The 20131-nt window shown below is 36.8% G+C and overlaps 1 protein-coding gene and 1 pseudogene across 1 annotated transcript; one reads left to right on the top strand and one right to left on the bottom strand.

The window, feature by feature from the left end:
• Positions 1-1523: 1523 nt before the first annotated feature.
• Positions 1524-20131, bottom strand: NMBR (neuromedin B receptor). The gene is made up of 3 exons (XM_021693191.1): positions 19710-20131; positions 4793-5141; positions 1524-1925 (listed from the first exon to the last, which is right to left on the bottom strand). The coding sequence occupies exons 1-3, from the start codon at positions 20129-20131 to the stop codon at positions 1524-1526; spliced, it is 1173 nt and encodes a 390-aa protein (XP_021548866.1).
• On the top strand, positions 10502-12048 carry LOC110583129 (annotated as a pseudogene).

The following is a 20131-nucleotide window of genomic DNA, read 5'->3' as shown; positions in this document are numbered from 1 at the left end:
GAAGCATCTGGTTTTAGATCTCACCTTTCCCACAAGGCTGTGTAAATCCTCTTTAACTTTCTTAATATTTCTGATCTCAATTTTCTAATCTATAAAATAATGAAAGGATATATTTCAGAGATGAACTTACCATGAAGTGAATAAAGCCTAAGTTCAGTGCCCTGGCAATGTGTTTATGTGATGGGGTATAATTGTGTAAAATTTGCAAAACTGTGTATTTTTAATAGAGATATTCCTCAAATTGTGTAACTTCATGGCCTACCAAAAATTGATCTTTCTCTTTTTCATGTTAGGGTTTATACTGAGTATTAAATTAGATAAATAAAAAAGATAAAGCTTTAGGATTATGCCTAGAACAGGGAAAACACTTGATTAATGTTCACTACCATTATTATTATCAACCACCATAGGCAGTTTGCTTGTGTTTATTTTTCCCATTGCTACATACGATTGAATATTTCATATCTTAAAGAGTATGGCTTAGGGGTGTTTAAGAAAGAGCTTAGTATATTAATAGAATTTTCCATTTAGCAAATTTGGAAAGAGAAATAGTATGAAATATATTAATTCAAATGTTAGACTTACTGATACAAATTTAAGAAGGGTAGCTTTTAAAATTTAATCAAGGCCATGTTTGCATTTTGGTGAAATATCTAAAATACTTATTCAGAAAAAACTGTGGTACTACACAGAGTAAACTTGCTTAAATGATGTGAGATGGCTGTTGCAAGAGAGGATGAGTAAATGATTGAATTCACCAGAATTATACTAATTATCGTATCTATAGAGAAACATCTAAATATCCAGGGATTTAGCAATGTATACAAAAATGGCCATGCCATTTTCTAAGTCATAGTTTGGGGACATATGATAACTAATGTAAAATCAATCATATTCATATGATATCTATTTTACTATTCATAATCAAATGTCATCATACCTTTTAATCACACACCTAAAAGTTACAGACATAAGCTGTCTCTATAAATTATGATTAATCACACAAAGAATCACAATAAATAAATATGGACTTGTGATTAAGCTCTACCTTTTGAATTTTCTATTTTATTTAAACAAAGGAGATAAATACATGCTCTGGTTATGAATAAAATTCACCAGGAAAATATGACTTGTATTTCAAATAATAGGAGTTTGAATATTACCCTCACTGAATCATCAAGTCAATTTAGGAATTCATTTCATGCTTCAAGATGAAACAAATTTAAGATAAATACACTAGTGTTGGCTCTAACAACAGCTTAAATCCTGAAGCAATATTAATTTATACACATGTAGAATTGCATCTTGGATGACTTTTAATGTGAGATATATATTTTTCAATGTAATTTAAAGTCCTGCTCAGAGAAGAATGCTAGCTGTGTTTGTCTTGCCTTTTCTGAGTCAATCATGAAATCACCTCATGAATTAGCTGAGCAATAGTAAGAATGAGGAAATTGTTTCTGCTCTGCTCAATAGAGATAGAAAGGTAAGTTCTTTCCAGGTAGTGAGTTGAATCGCTCAAATCACAATGCCATTTCCTGCTTCATGCTGTGCCCATTTAGTAAAACTGAATTGGTCATCATGTTCTTAGCATTGCTTTTCAGAGATGTCACACGCACTGCAGAAGAGCTGGGAAGGTAGCTGGTTGATCTCTCTTGATAGGACTTCCTCCCACAGCAGAGCTGGCTATTGAAATGTCTCCTGAAGCTTTCACTGAGTAGATAAAGAGCAAATGGATTGACACAAGAATTGCAAAAGCTCAGAACACGGGCAACTATGGTGACAATCATGTGGCCTAGAGATGGGTCAATCTCATTATAATTGAAAGACCTATACATGTAGAGAATGTGATTTGGAAACCAACAGAAGACAAAGCAGCCCACAAAGACCAGCACAATTTTAGCCAGGCGCTTCCGTGTCTCCATCTGCAAATACAAGGAAACAGTCCCATTGGTTAAAATGAAAATGGAACCATCTGCATGCAAAACATCATGGTGCAAAAAGAGTAAAAACTTACCATGGCATGCAAATGCATCCAAAAATACAAAAATTATTTTCCTCAACAAAGTGATAATTTCAACCAGTTTAACAAAGCCTGTTTTGGTCTTATACCCTTTCATCTAAAAATATTTGACAGCCTCTACAAGACTAGATGATAAATTATTAATAAATGGCTATGTCTTCATTTAAAACCGTGACCTATAAAAATTCTCTCTTATTTTTAACTACTTTCCTGTTGCTTACAGTCTTACTGTGTACACTTCAAATATAAATCATTTGTTTGTATTAAATCCATTGAATTAATGAACCACACAATATACTTAAGATTAGATTTTTTTAATCAGGGTAATTGAAATAGAGCATGACTTTTTATTTTTTTATTTTTATTTTTATTTTTTTAAAGATTTTATTTATTTATTTGACAGAGAGAGAGAGCGAGAGCAGGAACACAAGCAGGGGGAGTGGGAGAGGGAGAAGCAGGCCTCCTGCCGAACAGGGAGCCCGATGTGGGACTCGATCCCAGGACCCTGGGATCATGACCTGAGCCAAAGGCAGACGCTTAACGACTGAGCCACCCAGGTGCCCTAGAGCATGACTTTTTAAATCCTTATTCCACACACACACAAAAAACACCTTGAGATTTAAACTTCTGACTCACATAAATCACAACCTTCTGATGTAACTATTATTCTTATAAGTATTACTATGTTAGATTACCTTTCAAAATAAAAAGATATTTTCTTTCTTTTCAAAAACTTTACATACTGTGTTCACTGTTTTATAAGAAAGTCTTCAGGAATGTGATAGATAAAATTCAAATATTGGAAATAAATCTTTTTAATCTAAAAATCATTTTCTAACATCTAGAGTTCAAGGTTTAGCTCTTACATGTCTTACTTGCTCAAATATTTAAATAAGGCAACATGAATGTGAAAACTTAATTTATCAAAGGATATTGATAGTAGGCAAAATGATATTTTCTGAGCTAAAACTATTGATAGTGAATTAGAATATTCCAAAGAAAAGTGTAGTGAGTGGTGATGGGGGAAGCAAACAAAGGTGCAGTAAAGAGGAGGAAAGCAAAATGTGGTACCCCAGATGTATCCTGGTGGCATGAGTTAAGCAACCTGGCAATATTAAGGGGCTCAACATGAAATTTATTATGAAGCAGTGTCCACCCTACAGGTGGAACATGGGTGCAAGGATTTTAGGGCCACCTATACTTGGAGACTCAAATGCACAGGCAGGCTGTTGGCATTGAGAGTACTTCTTACTGATATCAAGCCTAGTTACCCAGCCAGAGTTTATAAGTCCCAATAGAGAAATTCACAAAAACAAGGCAGAACTAAGGCCACTTTAAAAAATAAAAGTGGAGGTGGGAGGGTAAGAGGAACTCAATTTTAGAAACCAAAGCAAAAACTCAAATACCCAAATTGAGATACAAATTGGATCACAAGGCAAAGGGAAAAGTGCATTGAGCCCATGACCTGAATTTTTTTGTTTCAATGATGCTAGATATTTAGATAATAAATCTGTTAACTTATCTACAATTACTTTAGTGACTGATTGATTTTTTAGCTCTTAAAGAAGATGTGGATCTCTGATGTTGATGGTCATTAATAAGTAGAGGTTACTTTCCATGCAAGAACTCTTTCGAGATTCTGTTGTTGAAGTGTGCAACACCCCAGCCTGTGCCTCCTTCTACAACCCAGCAAATTTTAATGATCTGTCATTCAACTTGCCTTTAAATTGGTGAAGAGCCAACCAAACCTCCTTGTACCTACAGAACCCTTTGGAAGAAGTTCCTCCCGAAGAGTCCACAAAAGCACAACTTGAAACTCTGTCCCACTAGACGGTATTTCCATCTATTTGTGGATTAACACAATTTGTTTTACCTTAAGTTAGTATCTCTGTATATTCCTTAAGGAAGAAAGACTATGTAAGGTGCATTTGTAATTTTAAATTAGTATATGATTTTTATAGGACAAGCTATAAAGTTGAGTTAAAGAAAATATGACCTCTTAATCACTCCCACCCTTGTTCTCTGCCCTCTGTTCCCAGAGCCCCATTCTGGCATCCTACCCAAATGGCATCCCCAGTTCCCAGACCATGTCCTACAGTCCTTTCCTGATGAATCCTTGTCCAAGACTTTCTGTCATCCTTAATGGGCTAATGGGAGAAGAGACAATAATTAAATAAATTTATACTTGAAATGTGATAATTTTCTGGTTTATTATGTCATTTTTTTGCATGAACATTTGAAGGTAAAGAAAAGCCTTCAAAGACATTGAATTTTAATAGCTCCGGCCCAGATGGCGGAGAAGCTGGACTTCAGCGGATCTCTACAGAGCTATATATAACACGGCCACATATTGGAGATGCCTCCCCTCCTCCTCCCGGCACAACATCCCTTCTAGTTCAGGCTAATGCAAATCCCGGTGCCCTGGGACTCTGTTTAATCTTTCACGGTATTTTTTTTTTTTAAGATTTTTTTTTTTATTTATTTATTTGAGAGAGAGAGAATGAGAGAGAGAGAGAGAGCACATGAGAGGGGGGAGGGTCAGAGGGAGAAGCAGACTCCCCGCCGAGCAGGGAGCCCGATGCGGGACTCGATCCCGGGACTCCAGGATCATGACCTGAGCTGAAGGCAGTTGCTTAACCAACTGAGCCACCCAGGTGCCCCCTTCTTTCACGGTATTGAGAACCCACGAAATAGAACAGAAAATAGCAGTTACTGCCTCTGACCCACACACCCCGAACACACACACACACACACCCCTACCAAGCTTACCTGTTTTTTAGTATGTTCATTGTATTCTCCAGGAAGATTATGTGCACTTTTAATTAAGGTCTTTGCAATATGATAATAATAAACGCTAATAATAGCAAGTGGTATGAGGAAATAGACCAAGAAGATGAGCACCGAATGAATCTTTGGGTGTAATTCGTCCGTCTGAGGGTAGGGTATGCACGCCGTGAAGGTGCCATTTTCCAAGCTATCAATGCTTGTCACTTCCGAAAACACGGCCTCCGGAACCGCCAGCAGCACGGAGATCACCCAGATCCCCACCGCCTTCACACAGGTCCACAGCACCGCCCCGGACGTTTGGATGTCCATGGGGTTGACAATGGCTCTGTACCTGGAAAGACAACACGCCTCACATTACTCTCTTAGAAGGAAAATGTAAAGGGAGGGAGAAAGAGAGAGGAAGGAAGGGAGGGAAGAGGAGATCCCACTTGCTAATACTCCATTATTCCCTAGCTGTTTTGTAGTGTATGGAATATTTCATATCTCCGATGTCTGTCTGTCTACAAGTCATTCCACTGCTTACTAGCACAGCAGACAGGAAGAGAAAGGGAAAGATTTTAAACTGTCATTCCCCAAATTGCATTCATTTGCTTACCTCTTTCACAAGTCTTATTCTAAATCAGTAATACAAAAAGTATCATTTATTGAATATTTTTATTTAAATCATTACATTTTCAAAAAAGGCTCTCAATACTGAAATTGCTCTAATATACAATAACTCTAAAATATAAAATGTCTACAAAATAATGTTACTAAGTTCTGTCTTGATACCCTTCTTCAGCTTTTGAGCCTGAGTCTCCTACTTTTTTCCTGAGGACATTAGGAAACAAGATTAATCGAGACTGGGATTTCTGAGGTAATTCAATCATAAGAACTGAAAGAACTGAAGATGAAATGACATTCTGTCTTTGCAGCTCAAATTTATTTCATGTTGAGACCTCACGAAATCCTCTCTTCCTATATAAAACCATCATAATGGTAAAAGGAACCACACTCCAGGACACAGGGCTTAAACAATCCAAACAGCTAACTCAATCACACACTTTAGGGTAATAATAATGCAAACAAACCAAAATTATATGTGAACATCAAATTTTTATATTTTTCTAAAAGTATTTCAGCTTACAGTATACCTAGAAGGTTAACACGAGACAGTAAAAACTGATTTTAGTCAAACAAATCTGAACCATTGTCTCATCTCTGATATCCTTTGGAAAATCACTTAAGGTCTTCTTCATCTGTAAGGTGGGGATAAAAACATTTCTCTCAAAGTTTTTTGATTATAAAAAAATGGAGAGAACAGCTATTACTGTGCCTGCCGATTAGCAGATATTAACCATACCATGACTCTGTACCTTCTCCATATTTACATTTGATTTAGTCTGGTGTTCTAAAAAATTCAGAATATTTCAAGCACCGTAACAAGCAGGTAAGACATTCTGAGGTTCTATAAAGCTGTTTCCCATTGCCCACAGGAGAGGAACAGCTCCCAGCCTGAGGGGAGCCTCGCTTTCTCCTTCCTGATTTGCATCAAGTGTCCTTCCCAGGACCTCAATAAGAAAAAGTCCATATTTTTATCTAGAGAGTCTTCCCATGTATAACAAGAAACATATAAATTTTAAAGTAGAACAACAGCAAAGGGCCTTGACACCAAATTAAATAAAGAAGCATGCGTAATGCATTTATTTTACCCAGACTTTGCACATGGCAGAACACAGTATACATGTGTTCCTTCCCCATTCTGCTTAATTGCATGTTCTTAAGAAACTAAAAGAAGCATTACAATCGGTAACTAGAATGAACTGTTTTTTTCTGTTTCTTTTAAATTTCTTATTAGATTAATACATTCAAAGAAGTTTTCTTTTGTTTTGTTTTTGTTTTTGTTTTAATCAGAGAGCACTATGAGCCTATAAAGAACAATAGAAGCCCCTGATTTCATTTCAGGTCCTGCTCCCGGGTTGAACCAATTTCACGTCATTACCTCCATATGTCTAAGAAATGTCCTCCTGCTACTGTCTCTTGAAATAAATATTATCGACATTTGCTCTCGACTCCTGCTATTAAAGGTGAAGATTTTCTCTCTTATCTCACCTCTATTTCTCCCATTACCAACTTCCTGATTTAGTATGCTATATTCAATGTTTATAAAATAGTCCCTATACTGTTATTATGAGTAAACAAGTATCTCTCACTGCAGGATTAAGTAATATGCTATGTTGTCTTTCTTAAACATGTCTCTGATTTATCTAGAGTTGCTACTTGATCATTGTTTTGTTTGCATAATTTTCCATGTTCCTGAATTTACTTTTTTAAAAAATGCTCTTCTACCACCTTGTTGAATAATTGGAATCCCAGTGCTTGAATCTCAATTCCTCTTTCTTAGTCTTTTACTTTATCAAGCTCATCTCCACCTTCTTTTTGGTTTTACTTTCTAAGATACTTTATTAGCTTTAGCTTCCATTCTTTCTTCTGATTTTTTAAATTTCTGCTATCATATTTTTAATTTCTAGAAGTTCTTTCTAGTTTTCAAGTCACTCTTTTACATAGCATCCTATTCTTATAAATATATGTTCTTATTACATATCTATGGAACTAATTCAGAAAATTTTGTTTACTTCTCTTTCTAGTATAGTTTCAATATGGCTAACAATAATAGTAGCACAGCTTCTCCAAAGTTTCAAGCAAAAAATTTTTTTCTCATATTAAAATCCAAGTATTGAATGTTAGAAGAAAACCGTTCCCTTCACAAAGTCCAGTAACTATATTTTAGTACCAATATACATTATTTTCACTGTGAATCCATTTTTTTCTTTTTACATGTTAAGATGTCCCTCTTTTTTTTTTTAACATTAATTGCAAGCTGTTATTCTTGGAATTCATGGAAACATAATTAAAGCAGATATTGAACAAACAAAAAACAAACTAATACATTCAAAGAGTTTTATTTGTTTGGTTTCTTTATGCTAGAATTTCTCCTCAAAAGTTAGATATCTACTACCTGCCAACTCATATTTAAGATCAAAGTACAAAAAGCTAATGGTAAATTCTTTTGTACATGGAGGAGATGAGAAATGACCAGAGAAATTTTGGGGGTGATGATTACTAAAAATTGATCAAATAACTAGCTTTCCTTGTTAGATTTCAGAAAACTCAAAGAATATTCTGAACTTTCTTTTGTGGATTTAAAAAGAAGGAAAGCAGGGGCTCCTTGGTGGCTCAGTCAGTTAAGCATCTGCCTTTGGCTCAGATCATGATCTCAGGGTCCTGGGGTCAGGTCATGATCTCAGGGTCCTGGGAACAAGCCCAGCATCAGGCTCCCTGCTCAGCGGGGAGTCTGCTTCTCCCTTTCCCTCTGCCTCTACCCCTGACTCATGCTCTCTCTCTCTCTCTCTCAAATAAATAAATAAATTCTTCAAAAAAAGGGGGGGGAGGAAAACAAATGTCACTCCCCACCCCTTATTCCCACCCCATATCTAACCACATAAACATAAAGCATGTTAGGGAAACTGAGAAGAGGAATGAAGGTTATAACTCTTTCATTCTGACAAGATTGCCATAGTAGAGCTAGCAACAGATCTAGAATTCTTGTTTTAGGAGAAGCAAGAAACCTAGTAGGAATGTAAGATATGGGTACAGAAGGCCTTTCCAACAGGGACGATTCCTGGTCATGTCCTGTAAGGAAGGGAAATAGACTTTGGATCTTTCCCTAAATGACATACATGTAATGGAAAGGGGAGTACTGACAATTCTATAAAGCCAGAAATCAGTTTACAACAATAGATTACTTAAGTGTCATTATTAGTACTTAAACATCACATAATTGCCAGAGAATAAGCTTTACATTGATGTTTCATGTGCATCTTTGAAAGGATAAAAAGTCAAGCAATACAGTGCAAATTAGTATGGACATGTTTAGTCATCTTTTCTTCAAATATTTATAAAAATGTAGGAATGAAACAGTCCCTCAGTATGTAAACTATCTCATTAAATTAAGTAGCATAACAGATATGTGTGAAAAGTTATGTTTTTTTCATTCAGGTAGTCTCAGAAAGGTATCCCTAATGGAAAACTAGAAAATAATCAATCAAAAGGGATTAAAGAAAACATAATTACCATTTATGTATTAAATATTAATAAATAGTATGCTTCTTCATTAATTTCTGTTTTGAATCTTGCCTTATCATATCTGTGTATAGTCTAAATTTAATGTAAAGGGATAATGGAATATAATCATATTACAAAATATATAATGAAAATTAGATCATTTTAGCTTATATAAAGTCATCTCAATATCTCAAAATCTCCAACTACACATTTCTATAAACCTACTAGCTACATTATCTATCGTTTCTTTCTTTTTCTCATCATAGTTTCATTTATCAGAGGACAACAAAGAGTTTAAATGTGAACAATCTGACAAAGGAGAGAAAGGTATTGTGGAAGCAAGAGAAAGAGAAAATTTCAAAAAGATGTATAGACCCTCTGTGTCAAATACTCTGTAAAAACAAAAACAGAAACCTCCTTTTGCTTACTGTTGTATGTAAAGTGCATAACACAATGCCTGACCCATAGTCATTTCTCAATGAACATTTGTTGAACTAATAAGGAAATGTGGCCTGAGCAGCAAGGAGATCACTTATTAAAAGCAGTTTTGGTAGAGTGGGGTGGTCGTTGGATAGTAGGTTAAGGGGAGAATGGACGTTAGAGATGGAGACACAGTCTAGTCCAGTGATGCCCAAGCTTTATCAATATTCAGAATCACCTGGAACTGAAAACAGATAAAGTATTAGATTTTTCCCCAGACTTACTGGCACAGAGTCTCTAGGAGGTAAAAATATGAGGTTCTGCATTTTACTAAGATTTTCAAATGATTCTGAATATAAACCAGGTTTAGAAACCACCTTTCAAGAAGATTGACTGTGGCAGTGTGCATCTTTCCACAAGACCCCTGTGAACTTGTCTGGTGCAAAGGACACACATTCATCAGCGGAGAGTATCTGGAATCCAGCAAAAGTTCAGTGTTAAGAATTAGATGCCTGCCCTTTACAATATGTCACATCATTTTTTTTTTTTAAGATTTGTTTATTTATTTGAGAGAGAGAGAGTGCACACAAGCAGGGGGAAGGGCAGAGGGAAAGGGAGAGAGAGAATACTCAAGCAGACTCCCTGCTGAGCATGGAGCCTGATGCAGGGCTCCGTCCCACGATGCTGAGATCATGACCTCAGCCAAAATCAAGAGTCAGCCACTTAACCAACTGAACCACCCAGGTGCCCCACATCATGTTTTATTATTTTAATTCAATTAGCCAACTTATAGTACATCATTAGTTTTTGATATACTGTTCAATGATTCTTTAGTTGCATATAACAGCCAGTGCTCACCACATCATGTTCTAAATGTATTTATAGCTTGTAGCAGTAAAACTTTTTGTGAATAAAATTAATAAATTTATTATTTAAAAATATCTATTCAAGACCATAGAACAGAATGTCTAAAACAATAATCTTTTTAAAATAATGTAATAAGTGGGATGTTACTTTGGAAAGAATGAGAAATACAGGATTCAATTACAGAGGGCTCAGCAATTCCATTTGTTTTTTACACTCCCCCCACCAAATTACTTTGTTCTTAACCCATTAAAGTGTATGATTTAAATGACATATGAAAGTGTCATGAGGAGGAGAATGACAATGACAAACCGTGTTGGTGAAGGCAACAGGTTGGAACTAGCCAGTCTATGATTAAAGGAATTGGAGAAGGCCTATAGAAGGTAAAGAGCTCATTTTCATTAATTTTACAATAGGCTCATTTGTTCTCCACTTTAATGTCTATTATCTAATAATTACCTGCATATGTGAATAAATATTGGTTTGAATTAATGGGTTATTTGTCATCCTGACACACAGTTGGCATAGTATAAGTAGTTACACAGCTACATACTGTTTAAAAATGCTTTCACATTAATTATGTCATTTGATAAAATAATCCTGTGCAGTAAAATTAATTAAAGTACCCATTTTACAGAAAATCTCATTGAGATTAAAGGATTAAATGATGTTGAAATGACTGCCAGTATGCAGATGATTGGGGATTCACACAAGACTATCTTGTGACTTCAGTCTATATTTTTTCAGTTTATGGCACATTGCGGAAGATGCAACTGAAAAATTAAATGCTTTATCTGTTCTACTCATTTTTAGACATTCGATCTCCTTGTCCTTTAAAAGTCAGTGGTATTTTTAAATGGAAAGACTTGACGTATGTCTGTAATCACATTTTCTCAATTTAATGATCATTTTTATGGGAGTAACTGAGCCTCAATACTACTAGCAAGTAATATTTCATATTTTTTTAAAGATTTTATTTATTTATTTATTTGACAGAGAGAGAGAGCACAAGCAGGTGGAGCAGCAGAGGGAGAGGGTGAGGGAGAAGCAGACTCCCTACCGAGCAGGGAGCCCAACAATGTGGGGCTCGATCCCAGGACCCTGGGATCATGACCTGAGCCAAAGGCAGACGCTTAACCATCTGAGCCACCCAGGTGCCCCATTTCATATTTTTTAAGTCATCTCTAAAAACTGCATTTTCATCAAATCAATGTAAATACCTACAGTCACCTCCAGGTCATGCTCTCATAATCTAAAACTGGCTTCTCATGAGATGTTTAATGCTTGGTTGTCTCTTAAGATGTGATTCTCTCGATCTCGGACTTGTAGACGCCGAGCTGCTCTGCAAGTCGCCCTGCCGCGTGGAAGCTGGAGCCGCACCTCCCGCATTGCCCCTCCGGCCAGCCGGGCACCTCAGATGAGAGCGGCCCCTAGACCAGCGCCGGCAGCTCAGCCTCCAGCAGCGGCTCCACCAGCTGCTGTCGGCTCACCTGCTGCTGCGCCCCGGCAGCCAGTCTCAATGGCCCAGATGGCAACCACTGCAGCTGGCGTGGCTGTGGGCTCTGCTGTCGGGCACACCATTGGTCATGCCATCACTGGGGGCTTCAGTGGAGGAGGCAATGCTGAGCCTTCAAGGCCTGACATCACTTATCAGGAGCCTCAGGGAACCCGGCCAGCACACCAGCAGCAGCAGCAGTTGGCCCATGCCACTACGAGATGAAACAGTTTCTGGAGTGTGCCCAGAACCAGGGTGACCTGAAGCTTTGTGAAGGTTTCAGCGAGGTGCTGAAACAGTGCAGATTTGCAAATGGATTAGGCTAATCAAGAAGTTCAAATTGAAGATATGGAAAATCATCTCTCATAACCAAGTTAATTTAGCATAAAAATATAATTGAAGGTGAATATATAAGGTGTAAAACCACCAGTTAAGCTTCTCCTTCATCATTAAATACAGCTTTCTTCGGAATTGGAATGAAAAATGTTGTTCTTACTGTATAGAAGTTCATTGAGATGGTTTGAATTTGGGGTTGGGCAGATGTTTGTGTGCCTCCTTAAATCACCTTTTGTGATGTTCTCATTTGTGAATTAATTGGAATAAAGTGATTTTTCTCCCCCCAAAAATGTGATTCTCTCCCCCAAATTAATTTAAATTAAATCACAATTATTAAAATTTTCATTTTCAAAATATTCCCCCCAAACTTCCACAAACAATAAAAGTAAAGAAGGCCTAGACTGAAAGTTGAAAGAATATTCTTTTTTAAAAAAAAAGATTTTATTTATTTATTCATGAGAGAGAGAGAGAGAGGCAGAGGCAGAGGGAGAAGCAGGCTCCCCACAGAGCAGGGAGCCTGATGTGGGACTCGATCCCAGGACCCTGGGATCATGACCTGAGTCGAAGGCAGACGCTTAACCATCTGAGCCACCCAGGTGCCCTGAAAGAATATTCTTAATGAAAATCTGCAGAAGACAAAAATCAAAACCTAATGGCAAATAGAAGAATCAAGGGAAGGGCTAGGGATAAATAAATGGTTAGCATTTATTCTTGTTCCCCTTGAAGTTCCATGAGTAACTGGAAATAGAAAATACTGCCCAGAACCTCAATAAATCAGTGGTGTTCACAAAGACAGGCTATTAACCTAATAACAATGAGTATTTTGTATCAATAATTAAAACAATAAGTTAAGAGACAGCTCATTAAGTTTGAACCTAGCAATATTAAGCTGGTTCATCACTTGGAGCCTGGACTGAAACTGAAAATAACATTGATCATACAAAAACAAATAAGAATACAGGAACAAAAACAATTTAAAAAAAGGAAATGTAATGAAGACATGTATCTTTTTGTATAGAAAATAAACAAATGAACTTTCCAGTTACCAGTTGTCAGTATATTTGGAATGTGGGTGGACTTAAAATAATCTACTGGCTACATAAATATTATCTAAAATCTATACAATGATTCAAAAGTAAACATAATAATGGCAAGTAAATACACAAATATAGCATATAACTATCTTGTACTGAATATTCAATCAATTGCTTCCAGAAGAGAATCATATACACCTCATATCAACATCAACTTTTCCAGAAATACAATAAATAAACAAGTCAGGACTAACTAAAAAACTTTAAGTATGAACTTATTGAATGGAATATTATACAACCACAATAAAGGATGAGATCATGTCATTTGTGACAACATGGATGGACATAGAGGGTATTATGCTAAGAGAAATAAGTCAGATTAAGAAAGACAAATACCATATGATTTCTTTCATGTGTGGATCCTGAAAAACAAAACAAATGAATAAAAAAATCAAAAAGCAGAATCAGATCCACAAATACAGAGAATGAGCTAATAGTTGCCAGAGGGAAGGGAGGTGAGGGGATGAGCAAAATGGGTGAAGGAGAGTGGGAGATATAGGTTTCCAGTTATGCAATGAATGTCACGAGAATCAAAGGAACAGAGAATACTCCCCACTTGCCCTTTTACCAGAGTGAGGACTTTTTTATTGTCAACTTGTCCCAAAAAAATTTAAGGGAGCTTAAAAATAAAGATACAAACAACATACAACGACAAGAGGGAGAGGGTGAGGGAATATAATCAATGTTATTGTAATAAGGTTGCATTGTGACAGACGGTAGCTACACTTGTGGTGAGCAATAGAATAATATATAGAGAAGTTGACTCTACATTACACACCTGAAACTAATATAACATTGTATATCAACTATACTCAAGTTTTAATTTTTTTTAAAAAAAGAACTTGTTGAGAATGAGAAAATAAAAATGCAATTAAAAATTTTAAAAGACCTTGGAGACTGGTCAACCCTCCTGAGGAATCAGCAACTGGAAGAACAAAAGTAAATTGTTATTTTCATTCCTGGAACACACACAGAACTGTACTGCTGGGACAACAATAAGGAAGGTGTTGTTGAACTTCACTGTCTCACCTCCTGGCTCAACCAGAGCAGATGGACCCTATTTAAATGTAGCACCACAGGCAGAAGACTGACAGATACATCTTAGAGTGTCTTTGTTTCCACTAAGAAGTGGGCCAAATAGATCAGCATAAATTATTAACTGAAAGACTTGTCTGAGATGTTGCAACATGGAGTAGAGTGATAGGTAGAGCCCCAGAGACAGAACTCACCATCCAGCTGCCTTACCAATACTAATGTCCCTTCTCCTCTTTTGGTCTTTCTCCATTCAATACCCAGGTAGGGAAATAATAGGATCCTGGCTATAGTCCCTCAGCTCTACAGTTGAAGACATCATTCTTAATTTGCAAATGAAGAAAATAACCACCTTAAGAGCATGTGTTTTGCATTATTTTATCATCTTCTCCAACTAGAACATCTGACCTTAACAAAGGCAGGACTAGCACCCACATTCCTGGTGCATTCCTTCTTATTTATAGTGTGTCCCAAAAGTTTCAGATCAAGGTGAGTGAATAATCTTCAAAAACTATAAAGTTTTCTCAAAAGCTAGAAGCATTTGAGACCAATGAATAAAAGATATCTGACCTATTGGAGTTAAATATAGCAACTTTTGTTTAACAAAAAAAAATACAAATTAAAATTAAAAACTAATAAATTAAGTGCAGGTTATAATTTATCCTGTTTTATGACTATATAAAAGTAACACCAAGCACTTCTTACAGAAAAAAATGCCCTTTTTGCATCTGCAGATAGAATGCTTGCAGACAAACATGTGACTCACATTTTGTGATAGTATAAGTCAACTTATAGTCTTCAACTTTTATTTTTCCTCTACCTGGGTTTCCTCCCTTTTTTATTTCATTGTATGTTGTTTGTATCTTTATTTTTAAGCTCCCTTAAATTCTTTTGGAACAAGTTGACAATAAAAAAGTCCTCACTCTGGTAAAAGGACAAGTGGGGAGTATTCTCTTAGGAGGTACTGCCAGTCTGAACTCTCCAGAAGAGTTGAGAAATACACTCAAAGTGCTAATGTCAGCACAGAGAAGCAAGGGTTTCTCACATACTACCCAGGGCTCCAGACCAAAGAAGAAATCATCTGCAGTCCGGGCCAGCTGGTTAATCAGTATCTGAGCTTCAGTCAGGAGTTTCGGTGAAAACCCAGCAAACAGATTATGGCATGCCCCCCCCCGCCACCGCCCCATTACTGGACTGAGACTGATAAAAACGCTTCTGACAGCCTAGGAAGTATAGATCCAGGGCCTACATTTGATCTATTTCACTATTTTAACAAATAATTATACTGAAGAGAGTATCTGTTTGCATTGGTATAATATCCAAATAATGTTAATGATTCAAGGTTCATACCTGATAGAACTAACTCAGTTATGGAATTAAATCTGATTATCTTAACTAGCAAACAAAAGCTTGAAACCATTCATATTTTAGCACTTCAGTCAGATTTGGTGCAAAATTATTTTTACATTCAATCCAACATTGGCTATTTAATATCAGAAAAACAACTTGGTCTGATACATTAAATTAATATTAATTTCACTTTTATTTTTATGCATTTTTAATATTTAATTTATAATTGCATTTTAGTTAACACATAAAAAAGAATAAGATATCTAGTTTTACATTTGTAAATATATAAAATTATAAAGTTTACAGTTCAGCACTAGGAATCTGAGAAATTTTTCCTATAAAAGAAAAAGAACTCATTCTTAAAAGTTAGTTGCATTCTAATTAGAGGCTTTTAGAGGCCAAAATGTCTTCAAGAATCAAAGAAATTGTATTCTAAACTTGGAAATGAAGCTACTATAATAGATAGTGAAGGAGAGATCTATAATGCCAGCCATAAACAAAGTATGTTTATGGGACCCCACCTACTCAGTATCACAGCATATAGGTGAGTGTGTGAGTGTGTGTGTGTGTGTGTGTATGTGTAGAACTGTTATGTGTTTTAACCACAGAGAATACGCAAGTGCCTGTAATTCGCTATTTAATGTGAGCAAGCAAACAAGTACATTTTCAAAATACAAAAAAATTCATCAAGATAAAAGTAGAAAACAAACTGAGGTCACCATTCCCACCATCTCAGACCATGCTATGTATCCCCCCCACCCCCCGCCCACTCTGGCTGTGATATGTCTCTGAGGCACATCTACAGTGGACACAAATGACCTTTACTAAAGATTCATCAGTTGAAACTTCTCGAAAAAGTTTGGAAAGCCAAGGATCAATAATCCCGAGTACCAAAAGTGTCACCCACCCAACCCTTTGGCCCCATCAACAAGGTGATTTAGGCCCTCGAGGTAGATTCATAAGTATTATATTTCTTATTTCAGTCTCTGCTCTCTATGACATTGAACTCCACATCACATTTGGATATGCTTTCTGAAATAGAATTATCTTCCTGTTCCTTTTTCTGCATCACTGTGATCTCTACTTCTAAATTCTCTATCTTTATTTTCTTAAGCAAAGACATTTAAGCCATCTCATGAAAATAGGGGATTTGGTTTAACAATTTAAAAACTCTAACAACAGGGTTTTGCAGGGTTGTGTGTGTGTGTGTGTTTTGTTTTGTTTTAGTTTTCCTGTTGCTACAACTACTCCTTAATCTTGACTTTGAGATGTTTCTTTTATTTTACAATCACATTTTTATGATGTTCTTTGCTTTTGTTGAATCTAATGAATCAGCTTTTGCAATCATTTTTCCTTTTTTACTCTTGGGTGCTTTGTTTCAAACTGAACTTTTCAGTCTACCATTAGTAGGAAAGATCATTAATAAAATCTTATGATTAGAAAAGCAATAATGTGGCTTAATGTGAAGAGTATGGTCTTTGAACTGAGCTAAAAGGCTAGCTCCATCATTGTAAGATCATGAAAATGCTGCTTAATTTCAAGAGTTAGTTTTCTCCACTTCAAAATGGTAATAATATTAATACCTACTTCATAGAGTTGTGAGGGTAATAAACTCACACACAAATAAGCACAGTGCTAAGGGAGATTAGTCTTCTACTTGTTATCAAATTGACAGGAAATCAAAATATTTGCTTAAATAAAATGTGAGGAGATCAAGTACTTATCAACAGTTGATTACTATGTTCTGGAAGAAAAGTAGACGTGTAGACAATATAGAGCAAAACATTTCCAAAGCATTTTAATTGAATATTGGGATATATTGGGTCATTTCATCACCAGGGATTCCAGTTCCCTAATTTATGTCTCCAAAACATGCACTAATAGGCAAATCTGGACCAAGTAGAAAAGGCAACCCAGCTTTTTTTATCCTTAGTAAGTTATCTGTGCTGCATTTACAGAGTACTTGACCCACATAACAAACCAAAAAGTCAGTAAGTACATGAGGAATAGCATGTTCTCTCAGCTTGGTCAGAGCCAATTTACCTGTGGGTCTCCATGATAATAGGTTGAGAAAAATGGCATGAAATAAACTCAAGCCTTGGATCTTGCTACTCGTGGAATTAAAGCACAACAATAGTAATTTTAACTAGTGTAGTGATAGCTATTCATTAAGTTTTATTCTAATCATTAAGTAGAATTCTTTTAACTTTCTAATTAAAATAGGTCCTATAAGGAAGGGCAGCTAAACTAAATAGTCACATTTTAATTATAGGAGTCAAAGAAAACTTCATAAAAGGTAATAGAAATGGTGTCATATTAGCAAGATGAGGTACATAATTTACCCGAAGTCACCTATTTTTTTAGGAACGTGGTTTTAGAAAGAATATGACACAAACCAAAATGTCAATAATATTTGGTTTAAAAGGACAGAAGCTCTCAACTCCCCAGTTATTACTGTCTTTCCTTCAACGAAGAACAGCTCTTCAATGCCAGAGTGAGGGAAGGGTATTATTGCAAATACCAGGAAATTTAGATGGACTCATTTTCCATTAATAACAACATGTAAATTGAAGAAGAGAGTGACCACCACCTTAATCATCCAAGTCCAATTGTTTGTCTAAATAGCTTACGTCCATACCCCATCCCCAAGGGAATTAGACCAGGGTTCCATGCACAGTTGCCTAATTGGACATTTTGTCCCCAACCCCATTCAGACATCCCTCCTGCTTAAAGGCCTGAAAGCATGATCATAAACAGACTGAGGTAGGGGCACTGGACCAGGAGTCAGCAGGCCTGGATTCTTCTCTCTGCTCTGCCAAGGGAACTTAACATTCCCTGGGCCTCAGTATCTTCACCTGGAGAATGACATAGTTGAACTTAGCTGATCTGCAAGGTAGAACAGTGGACACTTCCCCATGTTTAAAATATGTGAAAAGCAGATTTGATATCAAAAAAATCAGAGGGGGAGATGAACCATGAGAGACTATGGACTCTGAGAAACAAACTGAGGGTTCTAGAGGGGAGGGTGGTGGGGGGATGGGTTAGCCTGGTGATGGGTATTAAAGAGGACACTTACTGAATGGAGCACTGGGTGTTATATGCAAACAATGAATCATGGAACACTACATCAAAAACTAATTTTGTAATGTATGGTGATTAACATAACATAATAATAAAAAAAACAACTAATGATGTAATGTATGGTGATTAACATAACATAATAAAAAAAAAAAAAAGAAGCCTCCATAAAACTCCAAAAGGATGGGGTTTGGAGAGCTTCCAAGCTGGTGAACACATGGAGGTGTTGGCTGAGTGGTGTACCTAGAGAGAGCATGTGCATGGAGGCACTGTGCCCCTTCCCATGTACCTTGCCCTATGTATTCATCATCTGGCTGTTCATCGGTATCCTTTATAATATCCTTTATAATAAACTGGTAAGCATAAGTAAATGTTTCTCTAAAAAAAAAAAGATACTGTTTTAAAGAAAACTAAATATAATCAATATGAATTTGTCTTGATTTACGAAATAAAATGTATTTTAAATGTCAAAAAATGTATTTTTACAGCACCATTTTAAGACACTAAAATTGGGTACCTACCTGTTGGGGGCGTCACTTGACTTGAGGTATTAAAACAAGAATGTATAGTCATCTGTCTGAAGAGCATTTACTATTGTAGTTGTTTGACTCCAAATAGATAACAGAATTTAGTTAATAAGTGTAAACAATGTTTCCCCATATTTGAAAAAACCTCAAAATCAAATATTTCCCTAATATTAAGTCAGACTTTCTTACCTATCAGGTTACTAAGGTACTGAATAAGGAAAGTGCACTTCTAAAATTTGGGCACACGAGAAAAGTTTCTACATGATAGTTGCACCGCTGCCCAATTTTTCTATAACTTTTCTATGAAATAGATAATAAAGATTTCCAATGTGCAGGGGAGGAGGAAGACTGGGATATGCAATTTTAAAACTGCTTTCAAACTAAGGCAATATTAATTATTTTAAAAGTAATAATTTTCTTATATATATTTTCAAGCTTCACATCTCAGTCGTTTTAACTCCTTTTACTCTAATTCCCAGATACATTCTCTCTCCCTCTCTCCTTGCCCATCCCCAGCCTTTCCAAACTACCCCCGCCCCCGCACTCCTACGCCTTTCCACCTCTTTTCCAGACCACACCACCACTTCCTGCGCCCCTACCTGTCGGCGCTGAGGGCTGTGAGAGTGAACACGGAAACCCCCACGGAGGTGAGCTGGATGACCGGGATCAGTTTGCAGCCCACCTTCCCGAACATCCACCCGTCAAAGAAGTAGCGCAAGGCATCCACCGGGACGCAGGTGAGCAGCAGGAGCAAGTCCCCAGCGGCTAGGTTAGAGATGAAGATGTTGGGGACGCTCCTCATGGCGCTGTTGGTGATGAAGATCTTCACCAGCATGATGTTGCCCAGCAAGCCCACCGTGATGATGAGCAGGTAGAGGGACGGGATCACGCAGCGGATCGCGAACTTGGCGCTGGTCCCATCCGAGGCGGGCAGGAAGTCCCTCTCCGACACCCCGGGAACGAAGCCGCTTGGATTCTCGTCAGCGGTCTGGGAGAGGTTGCAAAGAGACTTGGGGGGCAT

Source organism: Neomonachus schauinslandi, chromosome 8 (assembly GCF_002201575.2).
Source record: "Neomonachus schauinslandi chromosome 8, ASM220157v2, whole genome shotgun sequence".
Classification (NCBI taxonomy): Eukaryota; Metazoa; Chordata; class Mammalia; order Carnivora; family Phocidae; genus Neomonachus; species Neomonachus schauinslandi.
This window is presented reverse-complemented; position numbering and strand designations above follow the sequence as displayed.

Coding starts and splice junctions, on each gene's coding strand:
- NMBR (XM_021693191.1), bottom strand. CDS start 20,131: ATGCCCCCCAAGTCTCTTTGCAACCTCTCCCAGACCGCTGACGAGAAT. Junction 5,142..19,709: donor ACAGCCCTCAGCGCCGACAG/GTAGGGGCGCAG, acceptor TTGTCTTTCCAG/GTACAGAGCCATTGTCAACC. Junction 1,926..4,792: donor ATGAACATACTAAAAAACAG/GTAAGCTTGGTA, acceptor TTGTATTTGCAG/ATGGAGACACGGAAGCGCCT.